The sequence below is a fragment of the Schizosaccharomyces cryophilus genome, assembly GCF_000004155.1.
Source record: "Schizosaccharomyces cryophilus OY26 unplaced genomic scaffold supercont4.2, whole genome shotgun sequence".
NCBI classification, from domain to species: Eukaryota; Fungi; Ascomycota; class Schizosaccharomycetes; order Schizosaccharomycetales; family Schizosaccharomycetaceae; genus Schizosaccharomyces; species Schizosaccharomyces cryophilus.
Window position 1 is genome coordinate 1,024,913 of NW_013185625.1, and position 25,558 is coordinate 1,050,470.

A 25,558-nucleotide genomic window follows, 5' to 3' on the forward strand; every position below is an offset into this window, starting at 1 on the left:
GACGATAATCTTTTCGGTTTTTGTTGAAAATATTAATTCATAATTATAGTTCTAAAATTGATTAATTGAAATTTCCTTTTGTTCCAACTCCTTTCCTTAGGTTGTCGACATGCAGTTTTTGCTAGCAACCAAGGGGAAGTTACTATTTACCATAAACAAACTACATGCCTTTTCCGATCGCTCTTTGTAAATAGTTAACAGCTCATCTTTTGATTTATAAATTTCTATTACAATTATTTTTTTAGTTAGTTAACTATAAGATGGGACAAAAAGATACTTTTGACCTTGATTTAAGTTCAAAACTTAGTTCGTCTGCTAATGAAAAATTTGACGCCTATCTGAAGCGACATGGACTTATAGAACCTAATCAATCTCATCCTCGTCGGCTTACTGATGCTTTGGAAGACCGAATGGGAGAGCTGAAGCTTACAAACAGTCCTGTTGCAAAAGAAAACCATGCCGATAGGAGCCCTCAGAAATCACCGAGCAAGATCCCGATTGCTTCTCCAAATCCTGTGGCAGTTGAGCGATCAAGGGACCGACAGCATGGGAGTTCAAGATTATTTGACTCCGTTGGTCAAGCTCCAAGTTGGAATGTGGGGACTATGAATCTTTCGTTGGAGGAATTAGAGAAAATCACACGGCCAAAGGTTAAAAGAATGGCGACCATATGCCAGATGTTTTTTCTTGATAATTACTTTGAGCAGTTGCATTATCTGAATTCTAGAAAGCAAAGACTGCATCTTTTTGAGCAACAGCTTTCAAAAGAGTCTACCACTATACGAGGTGAATTAGAAAAGCGCTACAACGGTCGCGAGCGCGTATATCTTCGAAAGCGTCGTACTCGTATAAGTCATGGTGATTTTCAAACGATTACTCAAGTCGGTCAAGGTGGTTATGGATCAGTTTGGCTAGCAAAGAAGAGAGATACCAAGGAAATTGTCGCTTTAAAAGTAATGAACAAGTCTGTTTTGCACAAGATGGACGAAATTCGTCATGTACTTACGGAACGAGATATTCTCACAAGTGCAAACTCGGATTGGCTGGTTAGGCTGTTGTATGCATTCCAAGATTTTTCAAACATCTATCTGGCCATGGAATTCGTACCAGGAGGAGATTTTAGAACGTTATTGAGCAACAGCGGTGTTTTAAGAGATCATCATGCCAAGTTCTATGCTACAGAAATGTTTTTGGCAATTGACGCACTGCATAAACTTGGATATATTCACCGGGATTTGAAACCTGAGAATTTCCTTGTCGGTGCTTCTGGGCATATCAAGCTGACTGATTTCGGACTTAGCTCTGGTATAATCAGTAAACAAAAGATTGAAAGTATGAAGGTACGACTTCAAGAAGTGAACAATGTAGCCGTTCCCGAGAGAAGTATGCGTGAACGTCGTCAAGTATTCCGAACATTGTTGGCTCAGGATCCTGTCTATGCCCATTCAGTGGTTGGATCTCCTGATTATATGGCGCCAGAAGTTTTGCGAGGAGAAAATTATGATTATTCAGTCGATTACTGGTCTCTGGGCTGCATTTTATATGAATGTCTTTCTGGATTTCCTCCGTTCTCCGGTTCCAATGTCAATGAAACATGGTCCAATCTAAAAAATTGGAAGAAATGCTTTCAACGTCCACATTATGACGATCCTCGAGATTTGGAGTTTAACTGGAAAGACGATGCATGGGATTTTGTTACCAACTGTATAACTAGCCCTACTTATCGCTACCGTTCTTTGAATCAGGTTAAACAACATCCATATTTTGATCAAATTCAATGGGATAATGTACGTGCAGCGTATCGACCTCCATTTATTCCTGATTTGAATTCAGAGATTGATGCAGGGTATTTTGATGACTTTACGAACGAAAATGACATGTCTAAGTATAAAGAAGTGCATGAAAAGCAAGCGGCGATTGCTCGCATGTCAAATACATTTAATAAACCAAGACGAAATGCCTTTATTGGCTTTACCTTTAAGCACCAGAAAAACAATCATCCCATTCCTTCTGCTGGTGTTCCTTCTTTGTCAGGTTCTTCTGCATTTGGAACTCTTTTGTAAACAGCCTTTGAGAAGTCATTATTTTGTAAAAGGCATAGTCTGGGAATTTTGAATAGAGCAAGCGATCTTATTGCTTTGAATTGTCTTTTGGAGCCAGATTTTATGAATGTAATGCCCGTATTTGAAATGATGTGAAATAGATGACGATTTGTCTTGGAAGTTTTGGAATCCCACGTCGAAATGTCATGCTCTGGATGTATGAATTGCATATTATTTTGTTATAGAAAGCCAATAGGGTTTTGTTTTGAACACTAAATCTTTCTGCTGTATATGAATCAAATTGTCAACTTACTATTTTGTGCATTTCTTTTACTTTTGAAGATTTTTTTTAATATATGACTTGAATCCCACGGGAAACGAGAAGACAAAAGCAAAGTGAAAATTACCCTAAAGCTACCAATTTCATGACAATCCTTAGAAGATAAAACATTTACTTACAGCTTCTTGTTTAATGCAGTGCAGTGTATCGTTATTTACTAACCTCAGGATCTGGACTTGGTGGATTTGGTTTTCAACGAGCAAGTCCATTGATCTTCTTTCCACTTCGATTGCTTCTTGCTTGTTGGTAATTTGTATTATACCGTTCATGCACGGCTCCCTGAATTCAAGGAAAGAACCAAAACATGAAAAGCTGGCTGAAAGTCCTCGACCCGGTGCAAGAGCAGAGGGACTGCCTGCTCAATTTCGTGGCAGAGGAAATGCCACTACTGCTGGGGCATCGCTATTGTTCCGCCCGACGTCAAGATATCCTACTTTGAGCAAGGATCCAACGCCAACGGCAGGAATCGACGTGTCCAAGCGATTTGATGTAACAAGAGGGATTTCACCAAACGACAAGGCAGTCAAACGAACCGCAATAAAACCAATGGAAGAAGAACAATCACAGAAAACGAACGAAGATGAACCTGTGGCTTTGTCTCAAGGAAAAGTGAGAATGCCAGACCCTGAAGCCGCTGCAAATCCACGAGTAAAAATGGATGACAATGCATTATCCCGAAGTTCAGAGTTTCCTCCTAATAATAGAAACCCTGGGAAGGAAAAAATAGAGACTGCAAGACAAGACATGCCTATAAAAATTATTCGGCCTACTCCCCGTGTGGTATCGCCGAGATTTAACCCCCAAATTCCTAATCAAGAAGAGAAATTTATGCCCCCTCCTCGAGTCAATTCTATCTCCCATCCCAAACGTCGAATCAGTTATATTCCTTACGGTGGTTTCGATAGTTTCTTAGATAATTATTATGATGACGATCAAACCGTCTCCAGAAACAATATTTTGGAAGAAAATGAAAACTTGGAAGGTCAGTCCGAGTCGGATGAAGATGCAAATTTAGACGTCGAGTCGTATACTCCATCCAATGCTTCTTCGGATGCAGAGCCCAATGTCCGATCTTTTACTGATTCCGCTCGCTCACTGGGTCCATCAGATGAAGGTTTGAAAGCATTTGACACAAGTCCAAATCACCTGAATTTACGTTCAGATTTCGATTACATTAGCTCACAGAATTTAAATCGCAAGAACAGAAAATCTCCATTCCCTCAACCCCGTTATCCTAATAGCCAAACTTCTTTGGTACCTACTTCCGCTGAAAGTATTGGCCCTATACCAATAAACGTTTCAACCGAAGAGCAACACGTCCCCCAACATAATGCTAACTTTAAAGCTGCAGATCGAGATGACTTGCGAGGAGAATCTGCACGTTTAAGAAAAATTCCTTCCTCTTTGCAAACTGATGCACCCATTCCACCTGTTCCAATAATTCGCAATATTCCACCTTCTCCCGCTCCCATTGCTCGAGCGGAAAGCACTCCTGTGGGTAACTCCATAATGGCTTCTCGAGGATCACCAAATCTTTCTTCTAGAAATGGTATGAACGACATCGATTCAAATTTAACTGGTGATGTAAAAGGAATAGAAGAAAACATTGGTGGAATGTCAATTGATAACTCGTCATCTCCCGCTGTTTTAGAAATGAATACTTCTGAACCAGACAGTGATGCTATTCCTTGCCATCCCGATGATAAGCTATTAATTCCTCCACCAAAGAATGTTACACATGCTGATTTGATGACTGCAGAGCAGAGTTTGAGAAAAAGTAGAGGTATAAGTCCTTTAGATGAGGTTGATTTGGCTAAGTTATATTTGGATGCTCTTGAAACTTTGGAAAACAAACCCATTTTGGCTCCTGATCAAGCTACTTATAATACTAGAATTTCGGTCTATCGAACTAGAGCAATTGAATTACTAAAAAAACACGCTTTTCCTAACAAAACACAACATTCTGTGGCTGAAGCAATCTTTTTAATTGGTCAATTTTATAGCCAAGGAGTGTTGGGATTTCAGCGTGATGTGCAAAAGGCATTTGAGCTTTACAGCCTATCTTCAAAGAAAGGGCATCCGCTTGGAACTTACCGAACCGCCGTATGCCTTCAAACTGGTATCGGAGTGAAGCCTGATGCTCGCAAGAGTGTGCTGTTATATCGAAAAGCAGCCGAGATGGACATTGTCGAGGCTATGTTTCGAGTGGGACTCATTTATTTGAATGGTTTGTTGAGCCAAAAGGTTGACGTACCTCTTGGTATAGAATATATGGAACGTGCTTGTGAGACGCAGAGGCCTGAAGCGGTACGTGCGATGTACGAATTAGCTAAGATTTACGAACGCTCCAAGCGTTTTGGTATTTCTGTATCTTCTGAAAGAAAGTTTGAGCTTTATAAGTTATCGGCTTCCTACGGCTTGCCTGCAGCTCAGTGCAAGTTGGGAGAGTGCTTTGAACATGGGTTATTGAATTGTGTTCCAGAACCAAGGCGTAGTATTTTTTGGTATACTAGAGCCGCTGAGCAAGATTATGGAGAAGCAGAATTAGGCTTATCTGGATGGTATCTAACAGGAGCGGAAGACATTCTTCTCAAAAATAATGAAGAAGCCCTCCTCTGGGCCCATAAGGCTGCTGTTAAAGGACTTGCTAAAGCTCAGTTTGCGGTAGGTTTTATGATGGAACAAGGTATTGGTATTTCTGCTGACCCTGCTGCCGCCCATAGTTGGTACATCAGAGCCGCCAAGCAAGGTTTTGTGAAGGCTCAAAAGCGCTTGGAAGAACAATCTTTATCTACTAAGAAATCGCAACCAAAGAAAAATAGCAAGAAGCGTGATGAACAGTGCTCAATAATGTGAAAGGGCCCGCCAAAATATCTTTGCTTGCTTGCTTGAAATTTGATTGATTGCATATGAAAGACTTCTTGCTCCTACTTACCTATTTCTGTTTATGTAAATTATTGTTATATTCATTTTTGATGCCTTTTATACTTCACTTTCGTTTTTGAGGTTACTTTCCTCGTTTTTGCTTTTTGCTTTTACCCGTCATTTCTGAATGATTTTCTGTCATGTGAAATTTTGTTTTTATTTTTGTTTTGACAGCATTTGATGAAGTGTTTTTTTCTTTGTTATTTAGTATAGATTACTATAGCTTACGGAAATATATGTCTTAATTAAATTTCATAGCAAGACTAAAAATTAATCAAGTGATATTTGCAACTTCAGAGAAATAAATAACTGAGAAGTTATTCGTTATTGCGAATGCACATTACTGGTAGTTAAATCGAATTGTACCCATACTAAAACCTGTTTATAATCATTGTATCCTTGACCGTTTGGTTTATAAGCATAAGCATAGAGGAAACATAGCATACATGCATACGTATATATATTTATATATATACCATCATTGTCTCGTTTTAAAAAACTAAAAAGAAATGTATCGTTTAGACATCAAAAGAGGAGAGAGGGATAACGTAAACTTTGCCATGCAACAAATCTTATACGAACCAATTGTTCAATTTGAGCATTATGGTACGTCAAGCAATGGCAGAGATTAAAATGATAGGATATATTTTGAAAACAAGGAAAGAAAAAACGAAAGCGTACTCGTAGGGAGATTGATGCATAAATAGATGCACAATGAAATCAGAACGAGAAAATAGATAAAATAAACTCCAAAGGAATAACATAAGTGAAACCAGAAATAGCAATTGGAGATTTATTTGGTTTCTTTTTCTTTTTGGTTCATCCTAGTAGAGCCTTCAAATAACAAGTGACAGATTTTTTTCAATGAGCAAATACACTTCCCGTACCCTAAATTAGTGAGAGAAAATAGCAAAGGCTCAAACTTTCAAGAAAGTTTCAAGAGTAAGAAAAAAACAAAAAAAGCCTCCAACAGAAGAGTTAGTCAGGCTTAATAATCAATTATGTCACAACACAAATGATAAGAAAAAAGTCATGATGAAGGAAACGAGGAAAATGAGCTTCCTGTTAATGCTTGTCTTAATACATATCTTTACTTAGCTGGAAAAGCGCTAAGCAAGATTTTGATTTGGTTCTTTTACTTCAGCATTTGGCTTGATGCGTTTTTGTTGTTGTTGATACGCGAAAATTCTTGAAAGTTGAATGGCACCAACGATGGCCAAAAAGAAGTTGACAGTTGCATTAAAGTAGTTTTTTGGGCGTACAATCAAAGACCATCGAGTCCAGATAGCACCGGTAGCGCACAAAGCACCGTATTGGCGAGCAGAAAGGTACTGAGGGGGACGTGTATAGTCACTAATACCTGATAACACCAAGGTCCATTTCATAGCAGGAGCCCAAAAATGGACTGTTTTAGGACCAGCTTGGTGATTCCAAAACCTTGAAAATCTTGCACGAAACATTATATATGGGATAAAAAATTCTCAGCTTAGAGAATACGAGGAAAAAAAATACTTTGCGAAAGAAAGTAAGCTTCAGTGTTTTTAAATAACCTAACTTTTTTGTTCAAACGGTTGATAGGAATTAACAGCAGGGAAAATTCTTTGGTATTTGTCAAGCTTCAAATCCGCGGATGAAATGACAGGACAAAACGTGACAACTAAAAAAGAAATGCTGAAAAATTTTCAAGCAAATACTTAAATTGGCAAGAACAGAAAGAAAAAAAAAAAAGAAAAAGAAAAAGTTTTTAGTAAAACTAAAGAAATTGGAAAAAACCAAGAAGAAATTTTGTGGTTAAAATATATCAAGTCGTGTGAAATTTCCAATTTAGATGAAGACGATGATGACAACGCACAACTGATCGACCACAATATAAGGAACACTCTGTTATAATAAAGACGGAGGATTGGTCAACGAGGTTAGAAAAGGCTTGGATAATTGAAGTGTAGGAAAATAATCGGCCAATCAAACAATTTACACTGTTTTAATGTCGTCTCTGATACGTCTGTATGATCGTTTCAATGTAACCCTTTTTTTTTTACGCGAGTTGCAAAATTACGTTGTGTGTCAGGCTGGTTAAGTCCGTAAGCTCCGTGCAATTGAAAACGTCAAAAGGTGAAAAACTGCAAGCTTCAGCTGTTCACGAGAATGACCACGTAACTGCTTTGTTATTAAAAGAAAAAAATAAAAAGTAAAAAGACCCCGATTTTTATCGATGCTCTTTTAATATAGCGCCTTCTAAAAAAAGGAGATTATATAAGGAATTCTAACGAAAACGTCGTACGAAGAATTCCGATTTTAGGGAAGTAGAAGGTGAAATATGAAGTCGTAAAAAACTTGTTGTCTAGGCTATAAAACGCGTGGTTTAAAAAGTTAAAATGAAATAAGAAGATAGGAGATCCCTCCTGTGTCTTGAATCGCTATAAGCAAGTAGAAAGAACGCGTCAATTGGAGAAAATTGCACGCCTTTAATTTTGTTTTTTACAAAAAGTTCCTAGTGAATTTTTAATACCTGTGTTTTCTCTTCAATGCTTCTTCTTTTGTTGGAAGAGTCTTCTCCAGACTGGTGGTAGGTAAATGGCAGGAAGAAGGAGCAGGAGGGGTTTGTTTACATAAAGTGCATTTAACGACGTATAGATCTCAAAAGGAAAAAACTCGAGCAGAGAGTTTGAAAATAGAAATGAAGAAAAAATTCCAAATAGATCTTGAAAAACCATGAAGAGAAAACAGGCGAAATTCAATAAATGCATTTTATCAAGGTATTTAATATGATACTAAGTATCAAGGAAGAAATGTTACTTTTGTAAACAAACAGTACGAATAGAAAAAAGTCGAAATTGAGAACGGATAGGAGAAGATATTGTTTTTAGAGTTGAATCATTATCTTTAAAGAAAAAAAAATATATCAAAACAGGTTATTTTCTAGATGATGACCGGAGAGTCCTTTATTTGGGGGGGGGGAGTATATTTATTTGATTTCAAAGTCTCGAAATATATTGAAATGAATTGTCTTTTCTTCTTTTTTATTTCATATTAATATATAAAAAACCGTAAATACTAGAAAATAAATTGAAAAAAAAAGTTACGAATATTTTTGTACATATCATGGTGTCCTTAAATTTACAATGATTTCACACCAAAAACGAGCTGAAATTTTTAGGGTATAAAGTTCTATTAATCATTATTTTCTTAATATTTTCTATACAAAAATCATTCTTTTGAGAATTCTTAAACGAATTTCAGCGTTTTGTTCAGACTGTTCTCTCCCACATGTGTGCCTAGTGATATCCTGCTACCTTCATAGTATCCTTTCGCTATTGGCATCTATTGTTTAATTGTAGTTTGCTAAACTGATGTACTCGTTTTTTCATAATATTTTCTTATTTTTCTATTAAAGATCGACATTTTTGAAGCTTGGATACGCTTTTTTACCGTCTTTGTAACTTTCTTAATAATTTTTTCCGTGACAACCTCAGGATACCTTTTTCCCTTCTTTTTATATTCTGATAGATTCTCATACAAGGTAATTTCTGGAAATGGCTTTTCGATCTCCTCTTCGCAAGTTTGACTTTTTTCAAAAGACCGTTGAAGACGCTCGTATAAAAACCGCCAGCGGTGGTCTTATTACACTAATCTCTTCCGCTATTGTTCTCTTTGTAATCCTTTTAGAATGGATTCAATACCGTAAGGTGGTTGTTGTTCCAGAAATCGTCGTAAACCCATCTCATGGTGAGCGTATGGAAATTAATTTCAACGTTACCTTTGCAAAGATTCCATGCCAGCTTTTAAGTGTGGACGTTTTGGATATTAGCGGTGAATTTCAACAAGACGTCCAGCATTCTGTTTCTAAAACTAGGCTTTCCCCTGAAGGAAAAGTTATTTCCGTAGACAATTTACTGCTGAATGATCCGGAGAACGACCAAGATCCTTTAAATACCACTCCTGAGGAAAAGACATGTGGTGATTGTTACGGTGCTGCCGACTTTGCTCCTGTTGATACTCCTGGCTGTTGCAACACATGCAATGCGGTACGTGAAGCATATGGTCGAGCTAATTGGGGTATCGGCGATGTGGATGCGTTCAAACAATGTAAAGAAGAACATTTTAAAGAAAACTATGAGGCTCAAAAAGTAGAGGGTTGCAATCTGGCCGGTCAATTATTCGTAAACCGCATGGCAGGTAACTTTCACATTGCCCCCGGCCGGTCGTCCCAAAATGGTATAAATCACATACACGATACTCGCGACTTTTCGAAAGAAAAGGAGCTACATGATATGAGCCATACCATTCATCATTTGAGCTTTGGTCCTCCTCTTGATCCTTCTATTGCTAAAGAAAACCCTTTAGACAATATGGTGAAGAAAACCAACATTCCCGACTACAGATATGAATACTTTATCAAATGCGTGTCTCATCAGTTTATCCCATTAAAAGCTGGTACAGGAATTATTGATACTAATCGCTATGCTGTGACACAACATGAACGACCAATTCATGGTGGTCCTGAAGAGAAACTTCCCTCTCATATTAATCACAGAGGCGGTGTTCCTGGCCTATGGTTTCACATTGATATTAGTCCTATGCGCGTCATTCATCGCCAAATCCAAGGAAATACTCTTGGAGGCTTCTTGACAAACGTCCTATCTCTTTTAGGCGGATGTGTTACTTTAGCGGCCTTTATTGATCGTAGTTTGTATGAAGTCAAAAAGCTCAAGAAAACATGAACTTGAACTCAGAGTCGGACGAGTTACAAAAGAAGTTTTTTATATGATTAATAACTCTCAGGATCCAAATACTTAGTCGGAGAAGGCTACTATAAAAGATGTGAAGAAGTCAGAAACGAAATCACGAGTTCTTTTTTTTTTTTTTTTTTTTTTCTTTTTTTACATGAGCAAGAAAAAACTCTCTCCTTAGCATATTATCCATTGTTCTATTCTCTCGTTTTCGGATTATCATTTTTTTTTCTTGCTCTAAAAATAACTTATTTTTTATTCACGAACTTTTCTTATGCCTTGTGGTACATTGTAAGTAAAAATGTAGAAATTATATATGTATAACATAGGAGACAGTGAATATGTATATCAGAAGTATGAAAGAATTGTGAATGGACTAAGGAATGGTAAATAGGCGTGTGAATTTGGAATGGAATAGAATTCTCTTGCTCTACATATTCCCATGAGCCTGATTGACAAAGATGGATCGATAAACAAGTCATTCTCTCGACCTGCAAAAACTATCTTACTGGATGTTTTTTCTGGAGATAGCTATCTCAATAATAGCTCTATCCTAATAAAGTAAAAGCTATTTCTAACTCATGAATTATTGGATTTTTCTTATTGCTTGGATTTGTGTTTCACCTGTTCTTCTTTTGTCTTGGTACAGGTAGCGTCCTTAAACAATATACTCCATAGTGTTATAAAATATATGTAATATTCGATAATATTAGGAATTCTCCGGCACTTTGAATAATATCATACTATAACCTTCTCGAGAACGTCTATTGACGCCTTGAAAGAATTCTCCTTCCGAATACACTGACTTTTTGCTCAGCGTTAAAAAACGACCATAACAAACCACTGAAAAAGATAATTGTTTTAATAGAAAGTATTCCTGAGACAAAGAAGTGGCCGTTGACAACATCGATCTTCCTTAGAATCATACTATTCACCTGTATTTTTACCTATATTCTCGTTCCACGTAACGACTTCATTTAAACATATACTACGAAAGCTTTGTTTGGAAAAAAGAAATTAAATTTGACATCTAAGCAATCTTATTTGAATCTTACTATTTTCAGACTTTTCCGGATGGATCATTTCTGTTAATCATTGGAATCTATAATCCCTTTGTTTCTGTCAAACGACTATCATAATTTATTACTTCAACTTTATTCTTTCTTTAAAAAACTCTCTTTATAATCATTTAATTTATCTATAGGTTTCTATTGCTCTCATTTGTGAACTTATAATGGACTCGGGAAAAAAGCCATGCATCAGTGTTCTCTGTATCGGAAACGCTGCTATCACTACCTTACTAGGATGGAGGCTTCAACAAAGTACATCAGTTGCTTGTCAAGAAACAATTTTATTCTTCAATGTTCCTGATGCCCCAATATCTACACTCACGATTCATTCGAAGCCCTTTGGCTCCCGAAAATATCGGCCTACATATCGTGCTAACAAAATTATTGATCTTGCGAATGAAGGAAAAGTGTTTGATTATATTCTTATTTCCATTAAACCATGCCCTTTTTCGTTTGATTTACCGTCTGTCCTTGAGTCAGTTGTTACCAAGGGACATACTTGTATTGTCTACAATACTACTGGATCAATTGGAATCGAAGAGAGCTTTCAAAAGCATTTCCCTGAAAATCCCATTTTTTCCTTTTCATTTCACTCGGGAATTGTCCAAAGGGACGTCAATGAGTTTCATCATGGAGAAAACACGCCTTTATACTTGAGCGAATTCGGATCCTCTGCACATTTTGATAGATTAGAGCTTTTAGCGAACATTCTATGCAACGGAGGAATCCCTTGTGAGATTGTTGATTCACTTATACTGTTTCAAATAGAGGATCTAGCTTTTCCTATTTCCCTTTTTCCCTTGACTGTCCTCACGCAGAATCCTAACGCCGCTAAGCTTCTTGAACAACCGGAAATTTTTGAACTACACAAAGGAGTCCTATCGGAAATAAACTCCATTGCATCCGTTTTTCATGGCTCTATTGACGGAAAAAGGATTTCGAAACAGCGGGATTCCTTCCTGGCTCATGCTTCAGGTAACCCCATGTTTAAGGATTATATTCAGCACAAGCCCATGGAGTATGTGTCGTATTTGCGATACCTAGTTCAATTGGCTGTTAGTCATGATGTTAAAGCTCCTCACATGCACACTATAAGCATTTTGCTTTCACATATTCAGTGTCCTACACCGCTGTCAATTCATAGGGGGCCTTCAGATTTGCCAGCTCGTCCCATAACTGTACCCGTAAAAAATAAGGGTACTAGTATCTTGAAGCATCCTCAGTCATTTACGATGTCCACAGACCAGCTAGATTCGACCCCTCCTTCGCGTCCTTCAACGGCTATGTTTACGGAACCTCAAAAAAACCATGTCGGTGGAGTAACGCAATCACCTGCGAATGCTTTAAAAGCCCGTGCGATTTCTTCTGACAATATGGATATGCTTTCATTAACGAATCGTCGCTCTCGTCGTTCTCTTCACTCTTCATCACTCGTACATATTCAGCAATCTTTAAAAAAATCGTTTGATGGATTAGGAAATTCTTACGATCATCAACTTTCTCGAAAAGTACTACCAAACCAGAGTCCAGGAAATCATAAAACGCGCATAATGGCCGAAGGAAGGGAAGCAGTATCTAAGACTCCTTCCTCATCGGGATCTCCCAAAGCGAGTCATCTGAGTGATGTCGAGTCGTCAACACCGTCACTGGCGTACGGAACAGACATGTCTCGACCCAATTCCAATTCTACTGACTCGCAAAATGAAGATCGAGAATCCGATTACTTTACCATTATGAATCATTCTAAAGGAGATGCTGCTTCCCGAAAATCATCTATGCAATCGGAAACCTCCATGATGACGGTGATACCTACGGCAGTCCGTCGTTTTCCATTATCTCGAAAGCCTAGGCGTATAAAATCCTAATGAATTTAACGAATAATAAGCAGTTAGCCAATATCTCTTGTCATTCTTTTCTTTCCCTTTCTCTTTCCATTTCCTTGTTTCTTTCGTTTGATGATTCTTTAGGTCTTTAGGACTCACCTTTGTATGCCCACAAGCAAATTGCGGCAATCATTAAAAATGAAGTCGAGCGCAGGATATGCTGCTTGGCCTATATTGCATGTTTCACTACTTGATATTGACATCTTGATCTTGATTTTTACCATTTGGGACGTTAACGATTATTTCTATTTTCTCATTCTTTCTTTAAGATATATGCATTGCAATAGACTTACTACTTATCTAGGGTAAACCAAAAAATCAAAAAAGGCGCATTTTTATTTCTTCCCTTATGTTATCGTTCTTACTTAGTTTTCTTTATAACTCGTGAAACGATCGTTTCCTTGCCTGTATGGTTTTCTGTATTGTTTAATGATAATATACGACTTCTTTATCCTTCATGTTTTGTAGCGTTCTCTATAAAAACCTGTAAATTGCATGGACGTGTGTATCCTACTTTTTATTTATGCCTGCATGTTGCAAAGATCAACTCATTCTGAATTTTGGTATGCTCCACTTGTTCTTACATATTCTTTCGTTTTTTTATTCGTCTATATGACAAACCTATTGTTTTGCTCTCAACCTACAATTTTTCCTACCATGTTTTGCTTACAACATTCAAGCAGCAAATTCTCGTTTCTTCCAATGCTTTAAATAAGTTAACGATTTAATTCTACTCGTTATATCCGACCCTAATCTACAATAACGCTCTGCACTCCAATATTATAGGATACTTCCTTACGTGTAAAAGGGAACTCTGCTTAGCATCTACCTTTAACAACGTTCATTCACTAGGACCTAACGAGATTTAATTGATCGATTTTCAATTAAAAAAAATAATTATAGAGCTTCCTTTTACAGAAAAAAGGGTCCATATAGCACTAGCACTTTGAACCCGTTGGTTTAGAAATTGGAAGAACAGCGAGAGTTACCCTGGTGAAAACCAACGACAGAAGGCTAAATATGGCGGAGTTTATTCGTACACAGATTTTTGGTACTTGTTTTGAAATTACAACGCGTTACAGCGACCTACAGCCGATTGGCATGGGTGCCTTCGGATTGGTTTGCTCAGCAAAGGATCAGCTTACTGGAATGAATGTTGCTGTCAAAAAGATCATGAAACCGTTTAGTACACCAGTTTTAGCAAAAAGGACATACCGGGAGCTGAAGCTGTTGAAACATCTGCGCCATGAAAATGTTATCAGTCTAAGCGATATATTCATTTCTCCTTTTGAAGATATTTATTTTGTCACGGAATTGTTGGGTACCGATCTTCATAGATTGTTGACGTCGAGGCCATTAGAAACCCAATTTATTCAATATTTTCTATACCAAATTCTGCGGGGATTGAAATTTGTGCACTCGGCGGGCGTAATTCATAGAGACTTGAAGCCTAGTAATATCTTGATTAATGAGAACTGTGATCTGAAGATCTGTGACTTTGGCCTTGCCCGTATTCAAGATCCTCAGATGACTGGATATGTTTCGACTCGGTACTACAGAGCTCCAGAAATCATGCTTACATGGCAAAAATATAATGTAGAAGTGGACATTTGGAGTGCGGGGTGCATTTTCGCTGAAATGATTGAAGGAAAACCTCTTTTTCCTGGCCGCGATCACGTTAACCAATTCTCTATAATCACTGAACTGTTGGGGACGCCACCTATGGAAGTCATTGAAACCATTTGTAGCAAAAACACTTTACGTTTTGTCCAATCGCTTCCCAAGAAGGAAAAGGTCCCCTTCTCAGAAAAATTTAAAAACACTGACCCTGCAGCCGTTGATTTACTAGAGAAGATGCTTGTCTTTGACCCTCGTAAGCGTATTAGTGCTGCTGACGCTTTGGCCCATGAATATCTCGCTCCTTACCATGATCCTACTGATGAACCAGTCGCTGACGAAATATTCGATTGGTCTTTCCAGGACAGTGATCTGCCTGTGGAAACTTGGAAGGTAATGATGTATTCCGAAGTGCTATCTTTTCACAATTATAATAATGATCAACAAGAATGAAGCCATCCATGACTGCTTGGATGACCCATTAGTATTTAAAATGGCTCGACTTTATTGGATCTGATATGGTTTAACTGATCTTTTCACTTCTTGAAAGCGTTTCAGAAGTTTCCCGAAATGATGTGTTAATAATGTTCTTGCTGTTATTAGACTATGCGTAAATGGTTTTTCTCTTTTTTTTTAAAAAGCTAGGTTCTTATTTATCCCTTGATATGTATGTATTTGGACTTTTAATTAAGTTCTCTTATGAGTTATTATGGCAATGCCGTCGTTTGCAAGGTCTCATTTATATGATAATTTCTTTCTTGCTAGGTCCTTTCCCAACGGGATTGTATTAGGTATTATTTCTATAGATATAAGGTTTTTATAGATCTTTCTTTGATGGTTCTGTGAACACCTACTTTGGTAAAGTGTAAAGTTTGGGTTTGCACTAGTAAAATTGACAATCTTAGATAGTAATATATATATTCTCCACTGTCTGCATTTTGAATTACCCATATAAAACTCTAATATCTCGATCAGCGTACCTTGATATAAATCATTTATAAAGAAGCAAATGCTCGGCGTAGGTTATAAGCTTGATTTAAAAGGACATAATAATTGCGCTAAGGATATAGCAGTTCGTTCAAAGTATTTCAATTATACACATTGCAAAGATCCAAATGGAGATACAAGCTTGAAAGATAGATAGCTACGAATCTACTTCCTTCATGAAAAGCGATGGTCTATGCCGCAATGATATAGGCTAGTAACATGGTACAAAAAAAAATAAACAATTCATTACACTAAAACGAATGGCTCATAAAATAAAAGGAAACGTAAAAAGCTCTACACGTGAAAGGCATAAAAAGTTTGCATAAGATGATAAAGCGGCATAACGAATTCATAGACACGTATGAAATCCTCCTAAAAAGGTATTCAGGAACTGGAAGTAAAAAGAAAGAGTTGCTAAACGCAGGGAAAGCTCGTAATCGTTAGTATCCGAATAAAAGAACATATAAACACGTTTATCAGTCTATTGACAGTGGAGGGTTCTTCGAAGGATAAAGCATTGAGAGAAAATAAAGGGAGAAGGGAATGCATAGGAAGATTATATTTTTTAATCATCATCTTTGAATATAGAATCTAAAAAATCCTTTGCTTCATGGATATCACGAATTACATGAGAACCCGCCTGAGGTTCGGGCAAAGGCTCTTGGTGTTCGACCAACTGAATGGTGTACTTCCAACCAAAGTCTTTTGCCCCAATGATATTTCCGTAAGAATCATCGAAAAAAATACAGTTTTCCTTGTTGGTGACGCCAGCATCTTTCATAACACGCGCATACATTTCCGGCATGGGTTTGGCAATTAAGTCTTTGGCGTCATAGTCGCAATAAGTAACCCCGTGAAAGCAATCAGCAATCCCCATGAGAGCTAAAACACGGGAACAATGCACAATGTAGGCATTGGTGAATACCCAGAGTTTATACTTTTGACGAAGTTCAAGTAGCATCTCTCGCAAACGATCATCTCGCTTGATCACCTTTTCCAAAGGAAGTGATTGGTCCACACGTTTGTCGTAGTCAACGGCGTCGATTTGATGATGAAGGACAAGACCACGGATGGCGATACCGTAGTGACGATAATATATTTCGCGTAAACGCTCCGCCTCATCCTCAGGAATATTTAACTTGTCTGCAAAATACGCTGTGATCCGCGAAGCCATCATGTTATGAATGGCATACGATTTAGGGTATAAGCAATTATCCAAATCAAAAAAGATGACTTTTTTCTCGAACGTCATGATAGCACGCAAAAAGAAAAGGATTAATCAAAATCAAGAAAAATAAAAGGGTTTCAAACTTCAATAAAGCAAAAGAAGATTCTTATGACACGAATTAGAGATATGAAGAAAAATGCACGTCGATACCAAGATATAAACAAACCGTGTTTTCGACGATATCAGCAAGGACGAAGTAAAACAATCTGAATAAAATAAAAACGGGGGTTCCCTTTTCTAAAAAATCACAAAAAACAAGAATGAAGGGTAACGGGATCTGCCAAATATAATGCTGCAAAAAATACAGTCGAATTTCTTTATTTTTCAGAACAAACCTGTACAACAATCGTAAGCCAAATTCTAGTTTTCTTGTTGGTAGAATTCAAGTGTCATACTTGCGTCTCTATTTATACTTGTTCATTCTCCGAGATATATGCTTGTGAATCTATCTCGAAATAGCGAACCCAAACGAGCTTGCTATCTTCCGGGGATTCGCTCAAGGCAAAGTTGGGTGGAAAAGAAGAAACGAAGGTAGAGAGACGAGCAGAGCAGTGGAAGCCTTACGATACAAAGCCTCGCATTCTTAGAATCAAGAAGAGATGGACACGAATTTCCCAGGGTCTGCAGCCTACAGTATATTGGATGTCAAGTTATCACGAGGATGGTTTCGGGATCCGTAATTTCACACACAGCTTAAAGGAAGAAGAGTCCTTGAAAATACCTTCCATTAGAGTCATTTGAAGTGATGAAGACTAGAATTATGTTGAGCGATTTTTACCGAGCTAAGAGTCTTTAGACGATCATCCTTGGTTTGATACGAAAAGTCGGTAGGGTAGCTTCCATGAAGTAAACAGGGAGAAGGGGTCGTAATTGAGAAGCCACGTTAGAAGGAAGATAAGGAAAATACACAGAAAGACAAACGCGTCCTTGCTGCCTTGGTTTGTCTTTTATAATATCAGGTAGGAGATTCGTAGCAAACATCCTTCCAAACGAACTAGGGCCTATAAAAAAGTGTAAAATAAAATAAACGGATATTGAGGAGAGAGGAAAATAGAGAAATAGAGTCTGTTGATCTATCGGAATCCATTCCACTTAGTCTAACAATAACCTTTTCTCACAGGGGCCAAAACATAAACAACATCTCTTTCCACAAGCTTTTTCCATCGTACATATCACAACGTTCTGTTAGGAAAGGAAATCAGCTCGTAGTTGTTTCAAGTTTTCTAGGTGATTCACTGGCAATTGGTAAAAGAAGGATTTCCTTTTCCCTTCCCTTTCTTTTTCTTATTTATACCAAAAGAGGAAATCATATGTTTTTCATTCTTTAGTGTCCATATTCATGGCTGAACTGAGGTTTTGTTCTTCTCAACCCTTCATTGCTGGTGTGTTCGTAAGGTCCCTATACTTATTAGTATTTCTTCTGTCTTAACCCATATATAGCCCTTTTAAAGCTTCCAGTGTTTTCTTCTAAATAGTTTTCTTTTTCATTGTTGAAATTGTCATTGCACCGCAAGTCGGCTATTTCTTGGAACTGAGGATCGTTTGGCCTGCTTTTTTATATATTACTGTGGGTCTCTTTCAAGACATTTCTGCTTGAATCTTTTCGTTCTCTTCCTTTGCAATGATAGTCTTCACAACGACCTCTAGTTCTGTTGCAGAATTGCAAGAATTCATACACTCGGTTTCCAACCCTCGTTCAACAAAAGTCATCAAGGGTCTGGGCAAAGTGATGGCCTTTTATGAGGATTCAGGGGCCGAACGCCAGGCTCTTCATACTCTACAACATACCTCTTTGCCAACCGGCGCCCCAATTGACTGCCATTACGTTCCAGATGTGTCGACGAAGGATCCCTCACTCATGCAAAACTACAATCTTAAAGTTCCTAAAACCGAAAAAAACTGGCTTATCAGTCCTCCAGGATCTCCGCCGTTAGGCTGGTCACCTATTCCGGAAGAGTCTCCTAATTCTTTACATCTTGCCCATGACCTTCAACTTCGACTCGATCAACTTGGAAATACTTATTTGGATAATTCAGATACGGGGCCTCGTATCGTAATTTCCGACGTGGATTCTTCTCGCGCATCCCCTCATGCCAGTTAGATCTCGTTTTTTAAATCTCAAAAAGCATGCTTATTTATTATCACCTGCTCATGGTGTCCTCTTCCTCCATTTCATGTTACACAGATTCGTTTGTTTTTTCCTATGAACTCATTTTGCTACTTTTGTTTGAACAGTCTTTTTTCTGTTGATTTCTTTTCAGCGACGCACGAGATTTAACTCTCGAGAAAATACAATACAATGAAAAAGAAAGAAAACACAATATAAAAAAAAAAAATACTTTTACATTAAAAACGGTAGATTAGTTGCCTATACAAAACTTTGACAAAATCCATCTCCTATCCATTCCATTTCTTTCATTCAAAGCCATTCATACCCATGCAAGAGAATTATTAGCGCAAGATCTATAAATTACAATGTATCTTTTACCTTCGCTACTGTATACATGCTGTTCTAGCGGTTTCCATAGAGGATTGGGTTCGAAGCTGCGTGTCTATTATGAGTGCACGCGTAGAACAAAAAAACGATACAGTGGTTTAATATTCATTAGCAAAAGAAAAAAGCAAAAAGAAGATCATGCTCCTTTTTTACAACCTTATTGTGGTTAAAGAACGAGTGGTAGAAGAGAACATCAAGAAACAGTGAATAGTAAAACGGACAACTAAAGTTTCTTTAATTATAATGAGAATGAAAACGTAAAAATAAGGAAAAAAATTGAAAACTGTTCGGAAAAGAGTAGAAAGAATCATACGTGGAAAGAAAAGTAAAAGAAGGATTTCAGAAACTTATGCGAGATGGGTGCAATCATAAAAATGACAAAAACTCCCGTGACTTCCATTGTTTTATTTACGAAGCTAATGCACATAGACGTAAACGAAGAAAGAAGCTTCTTCCGTTCAGTCTAAAAAAGAAGTGTAGGAAATATTGATAGGAACGTTGAAAGAGAGAAATAAGAATATAAAAAGGAGTATATATATCCCATAAAACAAATAACAGCGGCAAAACTAATTGGGACAAACCGTTATCCACAACATAGATTAGCCATACATCAAAATTACCCTCATTAATTGATTCCATTAAAAGGACACAGTCTTTTCCATGGATGATAGTTCATGAAGAGAAAAAACACTAAAGAGAAAAAACGATACAATCATGATTAAAAAGACACTTTAAATATGATTTCTTTCATCCATTTCCTTGATGATGGAACTTTCTTCCAAAGCAGCCAAAATATCTTTTCGGCTTGCAAGAGCCCTTTTAGCTTCTGCATAGGACATCCACATTCTGTGCCGCTTTCCCATTTCGGGATAACAGTCTTCCAGCCGCTCCACAAGAACTTCGAAGAACTCACATTCCGCACGGGGAGGAATCATTATCTTCTCGATGGAAGTCAGTTTTTGTTCTGTCTCAGCGGTCAATGTACTAGTTGGATCGGAGGTTCCATCATCGCTGTGCTGCTGGTGGGCATTCATGATTTGTTGCTCCAAGTACTTCTTCCTTCGATCGACCGTATCCGTTGGACGATTGTCTTTAAAGCAACCTAGTGACTGTGTGATTCTCCCAATTAATCCTCCTTCCTCCCAGCCCTCACGCAACGCTGCTTGTTGTATCGATTCATCTGCCTCCCAACCACCTTTTGGCACAACCCAGCATGGAAGCTTTTTTGCTGATGAAACCATCAGAACATATCGCTTATCCGCCGAAAGCGCTATCACTCCAGCAGCGAGCCTGGCTCCCGTCACGGGATTAAACCGGTTTTTGCTTCTACCTTCACGCGAAGTCATCGAACGGTTGACTGCCGTACGTAAATGATCGGGCTCCATTAACATCTTCTATCCAATCCAGATTCCTATGGATGATCAATTCCATACAAATTTTCGTGAAATCTGGAGACGAATCAATTTTTTTTTGTCAAAAAAAATTCGAGAAAAAAAACCAAGAATACCCTAGGGATGCAGAGCTAAATCCCAATGTTCTCAACAGAACAAATAACTTTGTTATTCAACAAAGTTAGAGGTAAATTTCCTCTAAATGTCAAAAAGACTACGAAACGCGATTTGTGGCACTCGACAAATTCCAACACCCGTGTGGACAAGCATTTTGGGATACCGAGTGCTAGCGAGGGAAAGCCAGTGTTGATTCTCATAATATGAAAGGGATAGTAATATTGTTCTAACGAATATATGTCATTTGACAGAAAGTTTGTTATAAAGAAGTGGTTTTTCTATTATATAGTAAGGGTAGCAGGCAGATGAATAAGAGTTATCTGAAAGTTTCCCATTTCGGTCTCAGACGCGTAAACGAAGTTGTTGAAAGTGGTACTTTGGAGACCAGTGTCGAAACAGCTCTCGATGGGCCATTTTGCAAAATAAGAGAGATTTATAGAACATATTTAAGAAAATAAAAACTAAAAGTGACTCCAATTGGATGGTCCCTGCGAAAAAGCCAACGACCTTTATGATATTCGTCCATAAGGAGAAACTAAAGAAAGGCTCGAAGCATATCGGCTGATGCTGGCCAGTTTAAGATTTCTTTTTAAAAGGTTAACGGGATTTTGCTTTGCTCCTTGTTTCTTGAGGAAATGTACCAAGAAAAAAGATCAGACACTTGACGATTACAAGATCCTACAGCGAGTAAGCATTATTCTTTTTTCAAGGCAAGCTTATTTGATGTTTCTATCAATGAAACATCTATGAAATTATTCCAAAGCACATTTCTAGTCTTCATGTTGGATGGACTTTTAAAATTTGAGACAGACTATTCCGGATACCCCTGAAGCCATACACAAACAATTTAATTGATGTAAGGGATTCTTACTATCTGTTTCGACCAGTCTAAGCCAAATTACGTCCCAAGTTGCGTTCATGTTAATCAAATTGTCCCACTTGGACACAGATTCAGCAGGTATGAGGGAAAAGAAACCTCTTCCAAAGCATAGTTGGAAAGGATATTTTCTTATTTTTATTCCTGTGAATATGGTCAACAGTCAATTCAATGTCCTCATGTTCCTTTATTGGATGCTTCCACGATCAATCCCAAGAAAAAAGGTGTCTAAAAAACACTCCATTGTTTTTATAGAAATCTCAAAAAATGGTGTTTCTGGAAGATTTTAGCAAAAGGCTTCAACGAACAGCATAACAAGATCGACCGAAAACGGGTATTTATTGTTCACCAAAAAGAAATTTCGAAAGCCTTCTCTAATTTATTCACGACTATTTTTACTTTTCTTCGTATTTTTCTGTTACTCAACACCCTTCTTTCTTAACTATGTAATAACTTTCTGTGTTTACTATTTGAACTTAGTGTGAAACAGTAAGTATGGTCCACGTAAATATTTACCTTTTTTTTTAAAACATTTCGTGTTATTTAAAGCCAGCTTTTCTCCATTGCATTGTTTACTCAACGGTAAAGCTTTCATTTCTTTCGTTTCATGGTAAGCAATTCTGTTGGCTTGTAATAAACGCTCTTTTCGACATACTTCCTGAGAGAATATCACTGCTGTACTGTTCACTATACAAAAGTTAAAGAATTTCAAGAGATCTTTATTTGTATTACTTACTTATATAGAAAGAGGGTGCGTTCTTTGAGAAAATCAATCTTTGGTTGCTTCCTTATTCTTCCAAAGCATCTATAATCTTTTTACAGCATTATCCTTTTTTCAATTGAAAGTTTCTCAGTCATTGATTTCTTGAAAGCAAAATGAGCCGATGGATGAGACGTTCTCTTCCACGTCCGCCAGATGAAGAAGAAGCAGCAGGTCTCACCACTGAACCGCCAAATCGTGCTAGCCTATTGAAGGTTCCAACTCTAATGTACCAAAATTCAGATGGATCTAGCCCTCAGTTATCTGAAGCAGACGAAGATGACAAAGAGTACAGACATCTGATTGCTTCTTCAGAAGCTCCCTCTATAGATGACTTTAGTATAGATGACTATATGGTTAAAGAAGGAGAAGAATCTAGTCCTCCTTTTGAAGGATACACGGCACAACCCAATCCCATCCATTCGTATACCCCGAATATATCAAATCAGCAACAACCTGAGCGACAACAGTCAAAGCATGAACCTCGGCTAAAGCGAAAAAAGACTATTCAGAGAGTAGAACTCTTCAGAGGAAACTTGGTATTGGATTGCCCTGTCCCCAAAATGCTTCTTGCTAGTCTGCCTAAGCAGCAAGATCGAGAATTTTCCTACGTTCGTTACACGGCCGCCACTTGTGAGCCTCAAGATTTTGTTAAGAATTTATTTACGCTTCGACAGCCATTGTTTGCTCAGCCCCGGAAGACAGAGATTTGCATTGCCATTACTATGTTTAATGAAGACGAAATTTTATTTGCACGTACAATGCATAGCATTATGAAAAACATTTCTTACCTTTGTAAGAAAAGGAGCTCTCCAGTATGGGGAGTAGATGCTTGGAAAAAGGTGGTCGTTTGTATAATTTCCGATGGCAGAACCAATATACATCCAAAGACTTTGGCTTACTTGGCATCCATTGGAGTTTATCAAGACGGGATAGCCAAAAACAGAGTAAATGAAAAGGAAGTTAATGCTCATATATATGAGTATACAACCCAATTATCCATCGATCCTAATTTAAAATTTAAAGGCTCCGAAAAAGGTATAGTTCCTGTGCAGGTGGTTTTTTGTTTAAAGGAGAAAAATAAACAGAAAATTAACTCTCACCGATGGTTTTTTCAAGCGCTTTGCCCAGTTCTGCAGCCAACTGTTTGCGTTTTATTGGATGTCGGTACACGACCAGGGGATCAATCCATATACCATCTTTGGAAATCATTCGATGTAAATCCAAGAGTAGCCGGTGCATGCGGTGAAGTTGTCACTATGAAGGGGAAATATGGATCTAGCATGTTGAATCCCTTAGTTGCTACCCAAAATTTTGAATATAAAATGAGTAACTTATTGGACAAGCCTTTGGAAAGCGTACTCGGGTTTATCTCTGTACTTCCGGGTGCCTTTAGCGCTTACCGGTTTGAAGCCCTTCAAAACGACGAAAATGGTAATGGCCCGCTGGAAAGCTATTTTCGCGGAGAGTTACAAAATGGTGAATGTTCAGGGATTTTTGAAGCGAATATGTATTTGGCAGAAGATCGTGTTTTATGCTTTGAATTAGTATCGAAACGCCATGAAGCTTGGACGTTGCACTATGTCAAGTCTGCGTATGCGGATACCGATGTCCCCGATCGTGTACCTGAGTTCATTTTACAAAGGAGACGTTGGTTAAATGGAAGCTTTTTTGCTGCTATTCATTCTGTGTTTCATTATTATCGGATTTTTCAGAGTACTCATACATTTGGTCGAAAAGTTTTGCTAATTGTCGAGTTTTTTTATCTTTTTCTACACATGTTGTATTCATGGTTTAATGTCGGTAATTTCTTTATCATCTTTTATGTCCTAACGTCTAGCGTAGCCCCAAAAGAAGCAAAATTCCCCCCTGGAGCTGTACTTGCAAAAGTAGTGAACTGGATTTATGGGGCTTTATTGATTCCTTGTTTTATCCTGGCATTGGGAAATCGTCCACATGGCTCGACAATTTTTTATACAACGACAATGGTGCTGTATGGTTTGTTAATGTGCTATCTATTATTTTGCTCTGCTTGGATTGCATATCGAGGAATTATTCATGCGATTGATGTTGCAAAATACGAAAACTCATCGGTTGGATATGCTTTAGCCAACAATACTATTTTCGTGAACATAGTAGTGTCTTTAACTACGACATACGGAATGTATGCACTAATTTCTATAATTTCTTGCGATCCCTGGCATATGCTGACATCTTTTGTTCAATACCTGATTCTGTCGCCAATGTACACAAACATATTAAGTGTTTACGCATTTTGTAACACGCATGATGTGTCCTGGGGTACCAAAGGAGAACATGCGGTCTCAAATGATTTGGGTATTGCAAAAAGAAATCCAAAGGGGACGGTCGTTGAAATTGCGATTCCCACGAATGAATCTGACATCGATGATATGTACGAAAAATCTGTGCGCTTGCTAGCAAGTCCGGTTGACAAAACTCTCTTGTCTCCGGATATATCATTAAAGAAGCAGGATTTTTATAAAAACTTCAGAACATTCATTGTATTGGCTTGGATTTTTTCCAACCTGGCTCTGGTTGCGGTAGTCATAAACTTGAACCAGACAAAAGGGATTTCTATTTCTAACAATCAAACAAGCTATTACTTAGCATTTCTGTAAGTGAAAGTATTGGTATGCCAATGGTAATTAACAATTTACTAGTTTCTGGAGTGTTGTTGCATTTTCTGCAGTCCGTTTTGTAGGATGCATAGTCTATTTATTTCTACGAATTGTTACAGGAGTATAGCTTCTGTAAAAGAAGAAGTTGCTTATTTCTTCCTAATGTTACACAACCATAAAATGGTTTGAATGATTTAACCTAAAACTTTGTACAATTATATGTTCCCTATCCTCTAATATACTTTAATTCTTAATTTCTACTATCTTTTGTTCGTTTTTTTAGCTACTCTCTTTATAGCATAGCAATAACTGGAAGTGGTTTTATTTACTCTTAAAATCAATTACTTTTTCTAAACAGATTTGATACTGTATAAGCAACACTTATTTTAGCATAAGCATGTAAATAAGCGAGGACCTTACCAAGCTTAAATTTACCATTACCAGCCATCTTATTA

The 25,558-nt window shown here is 37.6% G+C and overlaps 10 protein-coding genes across 10 annotated transcripts; 7 read left to right on the forward strand and 3 right to left on the reverse strand.

Moving 5' to 3' along the window:
- The first annotated feature begins 100 nt into the window (after positions 1 to 100).
- Positions 101 to 2,545, forward strand: SPOG_02000 (AGC/NDR protein kinase Sid2). Its single transcript, XM_013167104.1, has one exon. The coding sequence runs from the start codon at positions 261 to 263 to the stop codon at positions 2,061 to 2,063; it is 1,803 nt and encodes a 600-aa protein (XP_013022558.1). The 5' UTR covers positions 101 to 260; the 3' UTR covers positions 2,064 to 2,545.
- On the forward strand, positions 2,524 to 5,672 carry SPOG_02001 (chitin synthase regulatory factor Chr3). Its single transcript, XM_013167105.1, has one exon. The coding sequence runs from the start codon at positions 2,650 to 2,652 to the stop codon at positions 5,236 to 5,238; it is 2,589 nt and encodes an 862-aa protein (XP_013022559.1). The 5' UTR covers positions 2,524 to 2,649; the 3' UTR covers positions 5,239 to 5,672.
- On the reverse strand, positions 5,519 to 7,898 carry SPOG_02002 (BRP44 protein). Its single transcript, XM_013167106.1, has one exon. The coding sequence runs from the start codon at positions 6,765 to 6,767 to the stop codon at positions 6,417 to 6,419; it is 351 nt and encodes a 116-aa protein (XP_013022560.1). The 5' UTR covers positions 6,768 to 7,898; the 3' UTR covers positions 5,519 to 6,416.
- A 542-nt stretch (positions 7,899 to 8,440) lies between these two features.
- On the forward strand, positions 8,441 to 10,157 carry SPOG_02003 (COPII-coated vesicle component Erv46). Its single transcript, XM_013167107.1, has one exon. The coding sequence runs from the start codon at positions 8,841 to 8,843 to the stop codon at positions 10,026 to 10,028; it is 1,188 nt and encodes a 395-aa protein (XP_013022561.1). The 5' UTR covers positions 8,441 to 8,840; the 3' UTR covers positions 10,029 to 10,157.
- A 672-nt stretch (positions 10,158 to 10,829) lies between these two features.
- On the forward strand, positions 10,830 to 13,448 carry SPOG_02004 (oxidoreductase). The gene has a single exon (XM_013167108.1). The coding sequence runs from the start codon at positions 11,272 to 11,274 to the stop codon at positions 12,970 to 12,972; it is 1,701 nt and encodes a 566-aa protein (XP_013022562.1). The 5' UTR covers positions 10,830 to 11,271; the 3' UTR covers positions 12,973 to 13,448.
- Positions 13,449 to 13,863: 415 nt separating this feature from the next.
- Positions 13,864 to 15,543, forward strand: SPOG_02005 (CMGC/MAPK/P38 protein kinase Sty1). Its single transcript, XM_013167109.1, has one exon. The coding sequence runs from the start codon at positions 14,011 to 14,013 to the stop codon at positions 15,058 to 15,060; it is 1,050 nt and encodes a 349-aa protein (XP_013022563.1). The 5' UTR covers positions 13,864 to 14,010; the 3' UTR covers positions 15,061 to 15,543.
- Positions 15,544 to 15,832: 289 nt separating this feature from the next.
- Positions 15,833 to 18,240, reverse strand: SPOG_02006 (pyrimidine 5'-nucleotidase). Its single transcript, XM_013167110.1, has one exon. It carries the CDS (start codon positions 16,844 to 16,846, stop codon positions 16,160 to 16,162), a length of 687 nt encoding a protein of 228 aa, XP_013022564.1. The 5' UTR covers positions 16,847 to 18,240; the 3' UTR covers positions 15,833 to 16,159.
- SPOG_02007 (calcipressin) lies at positions 18,162 to 18,923 on the forward strand (the record flags this gene model as incomplete). The annotated part of the gene is made up of 2 exons (XM_013167111.1): positions 18,162 to 18,204; positions 18,451 to 18,923. 2 exons carry the CDS (start codon positions 18,162 to 18,164, stop codon positions 18,921 to 18,923), a joined length of 516 nt encoding a protein of 171 aa, XP_013022565.1.
- Positions 18,924 to 19,160: 237 nt separating this feature from the next.
- On the reverse strand, positions 19,161 to 22,454 carry SPOG_02008 (diadenosine 5',5'''-p1,p6-hexaphosphate hydrolase Aps1). The gene is made up of 2 exons (XM_013167112.1): positions 22,221 to 22,454; positions 19,161 to 22,179 (listed from the first exon to the last, which is right to left on the reverse strand). Exon 2 carries the CDS (start codon positions 20,708 to 20,710, stop codon positions 20,051 to 20,053), a length of 660 nt encoding a protein of 219 aa, XP_013022566.1. The 5' UTR covers positions 20,711 to 22,179; positions 22,221 to 22,454; the 3' UTR covers positions 19,161 to 20,050.
- On the forward strand, positions 21,025 to 25,494 carry SPOG_02009 (chitin synthase I). The gene is made up of 2 exons (XM_013167113.1): positions 21,025 to 25,099; positions 25,146 to 25,494. The coding sequence occupies exons 1-2, from the start codon at positions 22,581 to 22,583 to the stop codon at positions 25,228 to 25,230; spliced, it is 2,604 nt and encodes an 867-aa protein (XP_013022567.1). The 5' UTR covers positions 21,025 to 22,580; the 3' UTR covers positions 25,231 to 25,494.
- Positions 25,495 to 25,558: the final 64 nt, after the last annotated feature.